This window comes from Pan paniscus, chromosome 18 (genome assembly GCF_029289425.2).
Source record: "Pan paniscus chromosome 18, NHGRI_mPanPan1-v2.0_pri, whole genome shotgun sequence".
In the NCBI taxonomy this organism is placed as follows: Eukaryota; Metazoa; Chordata; class Mammalia; order Primates; family Hominidae; genus Pan; species Pan paniscus.
The window spans coordinates 1,481,518-1,493,349 of record NC_073267.2 but is presented as its reverse complement, the minus strand read 5'-3'; the positions used below and the strand labels follow the sequence as shown (position 1 = coordinate 1,493,349).

General features: G+C 58.7%; 1 protein-coding gene across 2 annotated transcripts; it reads left to right on the top strand.

Annotated features, from left to right (window-relative positions):
- Positions 1–7,371: 7,371 nt before the first annotated feature.
- Positions 7,372–9,222, top strand: LOC100978423 (tryptase beta-2). Of its 2 annotated transcripts, XM_008960952.4 has the most exons (6): positions 7,372–7,388; positions 7,599–7,659; positions 7,813–7,984; positions 8,094–8,359; positions 8,487–8,650; positions 8,736–9,222. In XM_008960952.4, exons 2-6 carry the CDS (start codon positions 7,599–7,601, stop codon positions 8,898–8,900), a joined length of 828 nt encoding a protein of 275 aa, XP_008959200.1. In that variant the 5' UTR covers positions 7,372–7,388; the 3' UTR covers positions 8,901–9,222. The 2 variants fall into 2 exon arrangements, with proteins under 2 accessions (XP_008959200.1, XP_014197100.1); XM_014341614.4 differs by lacking the exon at positions 7,372–7,388 and having other exon boundaries at positions 7,529–7,659.
- The last annotated feature ends 2,610 nt before the right edge of the window (positions 9,223–11,832 follow it).

The window sequence follows — 11,832 nt, the reverse complement described above, 5'->3', positions numbered from 1 at the left end:
ACGAATGTTCACATGCAAACAAGAACACACATGCACACACATTCACACTCACACATGCACACACACATGCACACTCTCACACAGGCACACTCACACACTGACACACACACACTCCCACGTGCACATCTACACGGCCATATCTATAATGAAAACCATGAGCTCTCACAGTGCCTCAGCTGTGATTCCACCCCACAGGGCTTACTCTGCGTTTCTCCTCTCCCATCAGGCTGCCTTCTCCAGCAGTGCGGAGCTGGTTCCACCCCCAATTCACTGATCTCATCAATCCCCCGTGTGCCCCCCACTCTGGGCCAGTGTGGCTGTGGCACCCCAGGTCCACCCTGGGACCTGCTCCATGCTAGGCTTTAGGACAGAATCTATTGGAGGGAAAGGGAAGGGGTGGGGTGGAGATGTGAGCAGAGCTTGACTGTTTAAAAAGCTTCTGGCCGTTTCGGTGGGTGTGTAGTGGGCGCTCCCTGCGGCTTCACTCTGCGGTTCCCCGACGAGAGCAACCTGATGAGCCAGGCTGGCCACGGAGCGTGGGGGTGCCGGAGCCCAGAAACGGGACCCCCCACCTCCTAGTCCTTGCCTTCTCTGCCCTCAGGGTGACTCGGGAGGGCCTCTGGTCTGCCAGGCGCATGGCTCCTGAGGGCAGGTTGGCGTCATGAGCTGGGTCAAGAGCTACAGCTGCGGGGACTGGCCAGGGGTCTACACCCTCCTCACTGCCTGGGTGAGCCGGCCCCACCGCCGCATCCCAGCATCGGGGGCTCAGGCGGCTCCCCAGGCCCCCTCCCGGGGGACTTCTTCCTCCTCCTCCAACTCGTCCTCCTCTTGGCTGTCTCCTGCATCTGGTGGCTAAGTGACCTCTGGGCCAGCCGCAGTGGCTGTTCCTCCCCCAACCTGTGACCCTTGGCCCCTGACCTGCATGAGCCCCTCCAGCTCCCTCCTCCCAGAGGAGTGGAGGGCGATGGCCACAGCCTAGGCCTGGAGGCAGACCCCGCTCCAGGCCTGCACAGCCCTGGCTCGCACCCCAGTGCAGCCTCTTCTCCCCATGGGGAAACTGAGGCAGAGAGGGCGCCGTTACCTGCTACGGTCACACGCAAGGCCTATCCCAGCCCTGGAAGTTCCAGGGCTCTGAGACCCGACCCAGCGGGCAGGTGGGGTGGGCGGGGCAGCTGACTCCTCTCCGCCCCTTCCTCTCCCCTCCCCGCACCTGCCCTGCCCCCTCCCCGCCCCCGCACCGCCCTCCCGCAAACGCCCCGGCTTCCTCCCAGCGCCTGCCTCGGCCGCGCCCGGACTCCGCTTTGCATGGTCAGGGGCCCCCTCTGCTGGAGACGCAGGGAAGTGCAGCGCTCCGGAGGGAGAGAGAAGTCGGTGATCGCTGCCTAGAAAATCCAGGAATAATGGACCCTGGAGTAATGGACTTAGCAGGGCTGTGACATACAAAAGCAATATGCAAAAGTATTATTGTGTTTCTAAATGCCAGCCATGAATATTGGACGATAAACGCGAACATCCATACCCTTTGCTACAGAATAAAAAAATCAAACACCAGGAATACATTTAAGGGAAGGCATGCAAGATCTCTACACCAAAAAGTACCAACATTGCTGGGAGGAGATTTCAAAGCCCTACGTAGGTGGAGAGACAGGAACACGGGCCATTTTCATCACCCTAGAGGTTTCCTCACCTCTCGGTCACCTGCCTGAAGGGGTGGGGAGTAGACACCCTAGGGTGATACGTCTTGCTTTGGGCCATGGTTACACAGGTTTGGCAATCATCACAATTCATTGGACTGGACATTTCAGGTCTGTGCATTCTGTTTATTTCATTTGCTCTCAATAAAAAAATATATCTATACATTCAGTTCCCACTCGGACATACAAAGGGACTGGAAGCCAACCTCACAACCACATCGGAAACGCTGGGCCAACTGAAACGCAGCTGAACAGCCTTCTGAGAACCGAGCTCACGGGACAAAGCACTGCCCCCAAACCGGACAGACCGGTGGCTACTCGGGAGGCTGAGGTGGGAGGATCGCTTGAACCTGGGAGGTTGAAGCTTCAGCGAGCTAGGATTGCACCCCTGCATTCCAGCCTGGGCAACAGAGCAAGACCCCATCTCAAAAAAAAATTTTTTTTAAAACCCTGCTTTACAAGAGACATTGTTAAGAGAATGAAAAGACAAGCCACAGACTGGGAGAATATCTCTGCAAAACTCATATCTGATAAAGGATGATTATCCAAAATATACCAAGAACCCTTAAAGTCAACATTAAATAGAACAAGCAACCCGGCCGGGCAGGGAGTCACACCTGTCATCCCAGCACAAGCAACCCGGCCGGGTGTGGTGGCTCACACCTGTCATCCCAGCACTGTGGGAGGCCAGGGTGGGCGGATCACGAGGTCAGGAGATCGAGACCATCCTGGCCCACATGGTGAAACCCTGTCTCTACTAAAAATATAAAAATAAGCTGGGTGTGGTGACACACGCCTGTTATCCCAGCTACTTGGGAGGCTGAGGCAAGAGAATCACCTGAACCAGGGAGTCGGAGGTTGTGGTGAGCCAAGCTCACGCCACTGCACTCCAGCCTGGTGACAGACCGAGACTCCGTCTCAAAAAAAAAAAAAAAAAAGAAAAAGGAAAAAGAAAACAAGCAACACAATTAAAAAGTGGGCATATCAGATAAATCTAACAAAGACATTGAAAGAATTAAAAAGAAAAAAAAGTGGGCAAAAGATCTGAACAGACACTTCACCAAAGAAGATATAGAGATGTCAAATAAGCACCTGAAAAGATGCTCAGCATCAAACGTTATTAATTAAATTAAAATAACAATGAGATACCACTACACACCCGTTAGGATGACTAAAGTCCCCAAGACAGACAATACCAAGTGCTGACAAGGAGGTGGAGCAACCGGAACTCTCATCCACTGCTGATGAGAAGGCAAAACGGCACAGCCACTTTGGAAGACAGTTTGGCAGTTTCTTACAAAGCTAAACATACTCTTACTATATGATCTAGCAATTGTGCTCCTAGGTATTTATTTACCCAAGGAGTTGAAAACTTATGCCCACAAAAAAACCTGCATGTAATGTTGATAGCATCTTTACCCATAATTGCCAAAAAGTTGAAGGAACCAAAATGTCCTTCAAAAGGTGAATGGGTAGAACAACTGTGATACATCCAGACAATGGACTATCATTCAGAGACAAAAAGCAATGAGCTGGCTGGGTGCGGTGTCTCATGCCTGTAATCCCAGCACTTTGGGAGGCTGAGGCGGGCGGACCATGTGGTCAGGAGATTGAGACCATCCTGGCTAACACAGTGAAACCCCATCTCTAAAAAAAAAAACAAAAAACAGCCGGGCATGGTGGCAGGTGCCTGTAGTCCCAGCTACTCGGAGGCTGAGGCAGGAGAATGGCGTGAACCCGGGAGGCGCAGCTTGCAGTGAGCTGAGATCGCACCACTGCACTCCAGCCTGGGAGACAGAGCGAGACTCCGTCTCAAAATAAATAAATAAATAAATAAAAGCAAGGAGCTATCAAGCCTTGAAAAGACATACAGGGGCCATAACTGCCTACTGCTCAGTGAAAGAAGCCAGTCGGAAAAAGTTAATAGTGTATCGTTGATAGTGGATAAGTCAAAACTTCAGAGACAATGAAAATATCCGTGGTTTCCAGGGGATGGGGAGAGGGAGAGGCAGTGGAGCACGAGATTTTGAGGGCAGGGGATGTATTCCGCATAATACGGTAATGGTGGACACATGACTTGTGCACTTGCCACGACCCATAGAATGTACAACAGAGAGAGTGAACCCTCATGTAAACTGTGGGCATTAGTTAGTAATAATGTATCAATATTGTTCATCAGCTGTAACAATGCACCCACAGTAATGCAAAATATTCATAACAGGAAACTCTGTGTGTGGGGATGTGTGTGTGGGGGGGGATACGATCTGTACTATCTGCCCAGTTGTCTGTAAACCTAAAACTGCTCTAAAAAATAAAGTGCATTAATTCCAAAACACCACACAACTTCACGTGCAATTTCACCTTGCAACAGCCTGCTTTTAGTCTCCCCGGATCCTTCTGTTACTGTAGCACACGCCGCACCCTTGTGTATTCCATAAACCACATGATACCTGCACTCGCTTTGCTGTTGTTGCTTCAAACTGCCAATTCTCTTTCAAATATTTTTTGAGAGAGAAAACTGTCTTACACAGTCACAGCTGTTTCCATTTCCAGAGCTTATCTTCCCTTAGTCTAGGTCTAGATTTTCATCTCTTATCATCTTCTTCCTGCAGAACTTCCTTTCACATTTCTTTTTTTCTTTTTTTGAGACGGAGTCTCCTTCATTGCCCAGGCTGGAGTGCAGCGGCGGCATCTCGGCTCACGCCAAGCTCCGCCTCCCGGGTTCACGCCATTCTCCTGCCTCAGCCTCCCGAGTAGCTGGGATTACAGGTGCCTGCCACCACGCCCGGCTAATTTTTTGTATTTTTAGTAGAGACGGGGTTTCACTGTGTTAGCCAGGGTGGTCTCGAACTCCTGACCTCAGGTGATCCACCCACCTTGGCCTCCCAAAGTGCTGGGATTACAGGCGTGGGCCACCACGCCCGAGCATGATTGATTTTTTTTATTGGGAGGTCATCCTTTTTCATGCCTGCTTTTTCTTTTTTTCTTTTTCTTTTCTTTTTTTTAGACACGGTATTGCTTTGTCGCCAGACTGGAGTGCAGTGGCACGATCTCGGCTCACTGCAACCTCTGACTCCCTGGTTCAAGCGATTCTCCTGCCTCAGCCTCCCGAGTAGCTGGGATTACAGGCACGTGTCACCACGCCCAGCTAATTTTTATATTTTTAGTAGAGACGGGGTTTCGCCATGTGGGCCAGGCTGGTCTCGTTCTCCTGATCTCATGATCTGCCACCTCGGCCTCCCAAAGTGCTGGGATGACAGGCGTGAGCCACTGCGCCCGGCCACCTGCTCGTTTTTGAGTAGCCCCCGGATCTCGTGAATACTCTCTGGAGTGTTTTGTTGCGTGCTGGGTTGTGTTATATTCCTTGACATCATTTTGAGATGTGTTCTCACAGGCAGTTAAGTCACTTGCCATCATTTGGATCCGTCTGCGCTTTGCTTTTCAGCTTTGTGAGGGGGGGTCCAGAGAAGCCTTTGGTTTCGGGATAATTTTCTCCCCTAGTATCCTTCCATACCCTTCCGAGGACTCTCCGCCCCTCTCATCTGGTGGTTCTTGTTTCCGACGCGGCTCCCACGTCTCTCTGCATCTCCGGCACTCGGCCGAGGACGCCGGGGGGAACCCCCTGCGGATGCCCGGAGCTCTCCGTGCAGTTCTCTGCCTCGTGAGTCATGGCTGCCTGGGCCTCTGCACACGCCAGTGTCCGTCTCCCCAGCCCAGCAAGCTCCTGGGGCTGAGTTTCCCATCGCTGCCGTGAGTCTGGACGCGGCCACTGTCGTCTCACCCGACTCCCCACCCTTCTCTCGGGGACACTGCCCCACGTGGCCTCTTGCCCAATGTCTGTCAATGGCCTGGGACCCCAGCCCTGCAGCAGCCTCAGGTGAGCGGCCGGGGATCGGGGCAGGGTGCCCAGGACGCGCCCTGATTGGCTCAGTGTGAGCCAATCAAAGCTCTCGCATCCCCATGGTGCTGATGGGTCCGCCTCCCAGGCCTGACCCAATCGGAGCATTCCTAGGAGGAGCGGTCCCAGAGCCCCTGACTCGGGGGTCCCAGAGCCCTCTGCACACCACAGCCCTGGTGTCCCCGTGTGTCCCTGGGTTCTCCCAGCCCTGGTGTCCCCTGAGTCTCTTCTTCACCGTCAGCCCTGGTGTCTCCCGTGTCCCTGCCACACCCTCATCCCTGGTGTCCCCCGTCACCCCATCCCCTCACCTCCTGGGCTCCTGAAGGTCCCATCTTGTGGGCCTCATTCATGGAACCAGGACGGGGCAGGTGGAGGCCTCTGGGGAGTTTGTCCAGAGAATGGAGGAGAAGCAGGGTCATGAGCAGGAGCGGTCTGGGCCACCCCTGCCTGTCCCCCGGGGGATGCAGCCCGGAAGGAGTCCAGATGGATATGGCCCCGCTGTGCAGAGTCAGCCCCAAACCAGGCTGGTCCCAGGCAGGGTGGGGGCAGGAGGAGCCCTGGAGTGGCCCTGTGTTGGGAGTCGGGGGGCAGGCAGGGGGTCCTGGGGCTCAGAAGGGGAGGAGGTGGGCTGGAGGCGCCAGTGACCAGCAGGCCCAGGGGAGTCGGGAGGTGGGTTGGACAGACCTGCAGGGACAGTGTCAGCGCTGAATGGGATGGAGAGCACAGGGAGCTGGGGCCGGGGGCAAGTCCACAGGGAGCTGGGGCCGGGGGTGAGAGCATGGGGAGCTGGGGCTGTGGCTGGGACTAGTCCATGGGGAGCTGGGGCTGGGGCTGGGACTAGTCCATGGGAAGCTGGGGCTGGGGCTGGGGGTGAGTCCATGGGGAGCTGGGCTGGGGCTGGGGGTGAGTCCATGGGGAGCTGGGCTGGGGCTGGGGGTGAGTCCATGGGGAGCTGGGCTGGGGCTGGGGGTGAGTTCACGGGGAGCTGGGCTGGGCCTCCTGTGGTTGCACCTGCACTCCTGTCGGCTCTTCCCTCTGCGGATGAAGCTCAGATCCCATGATAAGGAGGCACCTGCAGACCAGGGGACCTGCATGGGCAGCCCCAGAGGTGGACATTGAGGACTCGTAGGAGAACTTGGGTCTCATACGGCGGGTGGGGAGCAGGGCCCCTTCCTGGCTGAGGACACTTGGTGCTGTCCCCTCTCAAGGCTGTTTCCCCATCTGACAAAGGGGTCTCATGTGAGCCCCCACCAAGTGAGTCGAGGAGGGCTGGCCCCACCCCCGTGGATTCGGAGTCCGTAGGAGGGGTGTCACCCGTCATGTCCCCACCCCGTGGGCACCTTCCCGTCTCTTGGAGGGTGGCCCATGGACATGAGTTCCTCGCCCCGTGTCCCTCTTGGGGAAACAGGTTTCAGGAGCGACGGGTCTTGTAGCCTGGGGCAGCCAGGCCACCTGGGTGCAGCTATGCCTGAAGGCCTCCTGGCACCGAGACAGAGGCAGGAGCAGATCCCACCATCGGGAAGGTGGTGCGTTCTGGTGCTGGGATCCACCAGCTGACACGTGGAGCTGCGAGTCTCCAGTGCTCAGCCCTCAGCGGGGCCTGCCTGGCAGCCCCACACACAGAGGGCATCGGGCTGGCGGGGGCACGTGTTACACGGGGGCCCTGGGTCTGAGTCATCCACTTCCTCCGAGTCTGGATGGGAGGACCCAGCGCCCCTCCTCCGCCCCCTCCTGATCTGGAAGGATAAATGGGGAGGGGAGAGCCTGCTGGGTAGAAGGAAAAGGGAGCGGCCAGGGTAAGTCCCCACTCTCAGAGACCCTGACATCAGCGTCACCTGGAGCAGAGTGGCCCAGCCTCAGACTCAGAGCACCAAGACCCAGGCCTGCAGGCCCGGACCCACCCCGGTCCCCCCATCCCAGCTCCATTCTTCACCCCACAATCTGTAGCCCCCAGCCCTGCCCTGTGAGGCCCGGCCAGGCCCACGATGCTCCTCCTTGCTCCCCAGATGCTGAGCCTGCTGCTGCTGGCGCTGCCCGTCCTGGCGAGCCCGGCCTATGCGGCCCCTGGTGAGTCCCAGCCGGGGTCCACCCTGCCCCTCACCACATTCCACAGGCCAGGGCCTGGGTGGGTTCTGGGGAGGCCGGGCTGGCCCCCACACAGGGAAGGGCTGGGCCCAGGCGTGGGGCTGCTTCCAGGTCCTGACCTGGTTCCTGCCCCAGCCCCAGGCCAGGCCCTGCAGCGAGCGGGTATCGTCGGCGGGCAGGAGGCCCCCAGGAGCAAGTGGCCCTGGCAGGTGAGCCTGAGAGTCCGCGGCAAATACTGGATGCACTTCTGCGGGGGCTCCCTCATCCACCCCCAGTGGGTGCTGACTGCCGCGCACTGCGTGGGACCGTGAGTCTCCTGGGGCCTGGAGGGGTGGGCAAGGGCTGGATGTGAGCCCTGGCTCCCGGGTGCTCCTGGGGGCTGCCCAGGGCCCTGAGTGGGATCCTCTGCTGCCCAGGGACTTCAAGGATCTGGCCGCCCTCAGGGTGCAACTGCGGGAGCAGCACCTCTACTACCAGGACCAGCTGCTGCCGGTCAGCAGGATCATCGTGCACCCACAGTTCTACACCGCCCAGATCGGAGCGGATATCGCCCTGCTGGAGCTGGAGGAGCCCGTGAACATCTCCAGCCGCGTCCACACGGTCACCCTGCCCCCTGCCTCGGAGACCTTTCCCCCGGGGATGCCGTGCTGGGTCACTGGCTGGGGCGATGTGGACAATGATGGTGGGTCTGGGGACAGTGGAGGTGGGGCCAGGGTCTTAGCCACAGCCCAGCCCCTGGGCTCCCTCTGGGCTCCAGGTGGGGGTTGCCCGGCCCCCTCCTGAGGCTGCACCCTCTTCCCCGCCTGCAGAGAGCCTCCCACCGCCATTTCCCCTGAAGCAGGTGAAGGTCCCCATAATGGAAAACCACATTTGTGACGCAAAATACCACCTTGGCGCCTACACGGGAGACAACGTCCGCATCGTCCGTGACGACATGCTGTGTGCCGGGAACACCCGGAGGGACTCCTGCCAGGTGGGACCCGCGTGTCCCCCGCCCCCCGTACCCCAACCCCCACTCCCAGGCCTGTTCGGCGAGCGCTGACCTCTGACCTTCCCAGGGCGACTCCGGAGGGCCCCTGGTGTGCAAGGTGAATGGCACCTGGCTGCAGGCGGGCGTGGTCAGTTGGGGCGAGGGCTGTGCCCAGCCCAACCGGCCTGGCATCTACACCCGTGTCACCTACTACTTGGACTGGATCCACCACTATGTCCCCAAAAAGCCCTGAGTCAGGCCTGGGTTGGCCACCTGGGTCACTGGAGGACCAGCCCCTGCTGTCCAAAACACCACTGCTTCCTACCCAGGTGGTGACTGCCCCCCACACCTTCCCTGCCCCGTCCTGAGTGCTCCTTCCTGTCCTAAGCCCCCTGCTCTCTTCTGAGCCCCTTCCCCTGTCCTGAGGACCCTTCCCCATCCTGAGCCCCCTTCCCTGTCCTAAGCCTGACGCCTGCACCGGGCCCTCCGGCCCTCCCGCCCTCCCCTGCCCAGATAGCTGGTGGTGGGCGCTAATCCTCCTGAGTGCTGGACCTCATTAAAGTGCATGGAAATCACTGGTGTGCATTGCTGTGTTTCTGGTTGTGGATGTCACTGGGAGAGAAGGGGTCCAGGTGTGCTGAGGACACCTGCCACAGTGCGAGGTCCTAGTCCTCAAGGCACAGCCAGTCACCGTGGGACGGGGCCTCCTGGGCAGCCCTGGTCCCCGGGGCTGGCTTCTCCCCACACGATGCATCCAGCATTCGGGTCACACAGAGCCACTTGGGCAACTCAGCTGATTCTAAAGGACAGCCAGGTCCCTGCAACCGGGTCAAGACAGAGAATGGTCGCCGGGAGCCCCAGGGCTGCCCGTCACGAACCCCTACCCCACGCTTCCCACGAGCTCTTCTCCCCGCCCCTCGGTCCACTGCTTGTGCTTTGCCTAGTTGTTTGCTTTGAGACGGGATCTCGCTGTGTCATCCAGGCTGAAGTGCAGTGGTGTGATCAGGGCTCACTGCAGCCTTAACTCCTGGGCTCAAGCGATCCTCCCATCTTGGCCTCCCATATAGCTGGGCCACAGGAGTGAGCCGCCACGCCCGGTTAATTTTTGTATTTTTAGTAGAGAGAGGGTTTCGCCATGTTGGCCAGTCTGGTCTCGAACTCCTGACCTCAAATGATCCGCCTGCCTCGGCCTCCCAAAGTGCTGGGATGACAGGCATGAGCCACCGCGCCCGGCCTGAGTTTGAGATTTTCAAATTCATTTTGAGGTCTTTCTCTACATCAATAGGTGAGCCCTCTGCGTCCGGCGAGTGTTGCATTTTATCCCGGGCTCTTGTTTGCATTTTATATTTGAACATGATTACACTCAGGAATGAAATGTGGGGCTGTTCTGGTTGAAAACAACTCTCTAAAGAAACATTCACTCTTTCCTTCCAACTGTCAGATGCAGAGATGTGCATTTAGTCTCCCGAATCTCTGCAAATGACCTCTGTCCTCACAAGGGGTGCACTCGACTCCCAGTGCCCTCTCCAGCCCCACGTGACCTCTGCCTCTGCAGCCCCTGGAGGGCCCATCCCTCGGCTCCTGTTCTGCAGGCCCAGCGTCTTGTCTATGAAGATGCACCTGGAACTCAGGCCCTCCTTCCTCCCTCTGGCCCATCCCACCTTCTAGGGATCACAGAGACAGCGCGGGGTGACCCCCAGGGAACACTGAGCCCCTAGAAGCACTTCCACACGCCCACTGGAGGTTTTGCGGGGTGAGAGTCGGAGGGATGAGACCCCGAAGGGAAGCAAGACGGCCCCTCAGGACAGGGCTGCCGGTGTAAGGAAAGGTGGACAGCAGGGGCCGGTCACTGGGTGGAGGGGGAGGGCGGGCTCCAGCCCCAGAGCTTCCCAAATTAGATCTAAGATCCCTGGGAAGCTCAGTGAAGCTCAGACCAGTGACACTGGCAGATGTGAGCGTCAGCTTCAGCAGGAAGGGTCTCTCAGGACGTGGCAGGCAGGCTGCTGGCCAGGGCTGCAGCCACCTGCATTTTGACTGGGACGGGGGCACCTGCTCCAAGGTCACCCACGTGGCTGCCGGCAGGAGGCCCTGGTTTCCCGTCACAGGGGGGTGTGACGTGGAGGGCGAGTGGGGGGGACAGGGTTCCCACCGAGGGGACAGCGCCCAGGTGGCCAGGCCACCGCAGACAGAAGCAATCCCAGGTCTCCCAGGGTCCTGGACAACAGGAGACCCCACCGAGCTGGGGGCAACCACCAGGGCCAGGCCCCCCTCCTCGTTCCTCAGTTGGTTCTCCTGTCCAATGGTCGGGGGAACGGCGCCATGTCACAGGACTGCTGGGGCTCAGGGGATGGTGCCTGGAGCTTCTTCCTCCCCAGCAGGCCTGCAATCTGGGTCGTGTGGAGCACTCTGCGGGGAGTGGCGTGCTGGGGCACAGGCAGAAAGACGGGGTCCCCAGTGCTGCAGGTGAATTGAGTTGGGACAGGTGAGGGCCCTGAAGTCCCCGCCTGTGGGGACCTGGGGACAGCCCTAGAGGTCAGGACTAGAGGACCTGGTTCCATGAAGACCCTGCCCCTCAGGCTCCCTCCCCACTGGTGACATCGCCCTGTTAGGGGCACCCTGGGCCAGAGACTTGTGGCTCAGACCCCGCTCCCTTATGTGGGGTGGGACTGTCCTGCCTCCCCTGAGGCGCCCCCTCCAGGTGTGCGGCTGCCGTGAGGGAGGAGGGTGCCCGGCCGTGGGTGCACTGCTGGCCCCGCATGCTGGTGTTGTCCTTATTGGTCACCAGGAAAAACACTGAACCTCCAGTTCTGAGCCTTGGCTACCCCATGTGCTGGCGTGCAGGTGGCCACGTCCGTGCCCGGGAGGCCACATCCTGGTGGGTGGTCAGGCAACTCCCCCCCACCAGTGCCTCAGTTTCCCCACATCAAAGAGGGTATCCCTGACCTAGAGGGTCTCAGCCGGACCCTCCAGCCTGGCCTGTGATTTGGATCTGGGGAGGGCGGCAGGAAAGTCCCGGGCGCTGCCCAGGGCCCCTAATCAGCTGAGTCATCAGGCTGGGGCAGCCAGGACGGTTAGGAAGGGCCAACCCAGGCTGGGCCATGAAGCGGTGCCCATCTGATCTGCCACACGACCACAGGACTTGCTGCCGGATGTGGGGACAGGGACTTCTCAAAGGGTGGTTGTCA

Excerpts from the sequence above, each read along its gene's own strand:
- LOC100978423 (XM_014341614.4), top strand. The coding sequence starts at position 7,578 with ATGCTCCTCCTTGCTCCCCAGATGCTGAGCCTGCTGCTGCTGGCGCTG. Across the intron at positions 8,360-8,486 it reads GGGCGATGTGGACAATGATG|AGAGCCTCCCACCGCCATTT; the intron begins GTGGGTCTGGGG and ends CCCCGCCTGCAG. Across the intron at positions 8,651-8,735 it reads CCCGGAGGGACTCCTGCCAG|GGCGACTCCGGAGGGCCCCT; the intron begins GTGGGACCCGCG and ends TGACCTTCCCAG.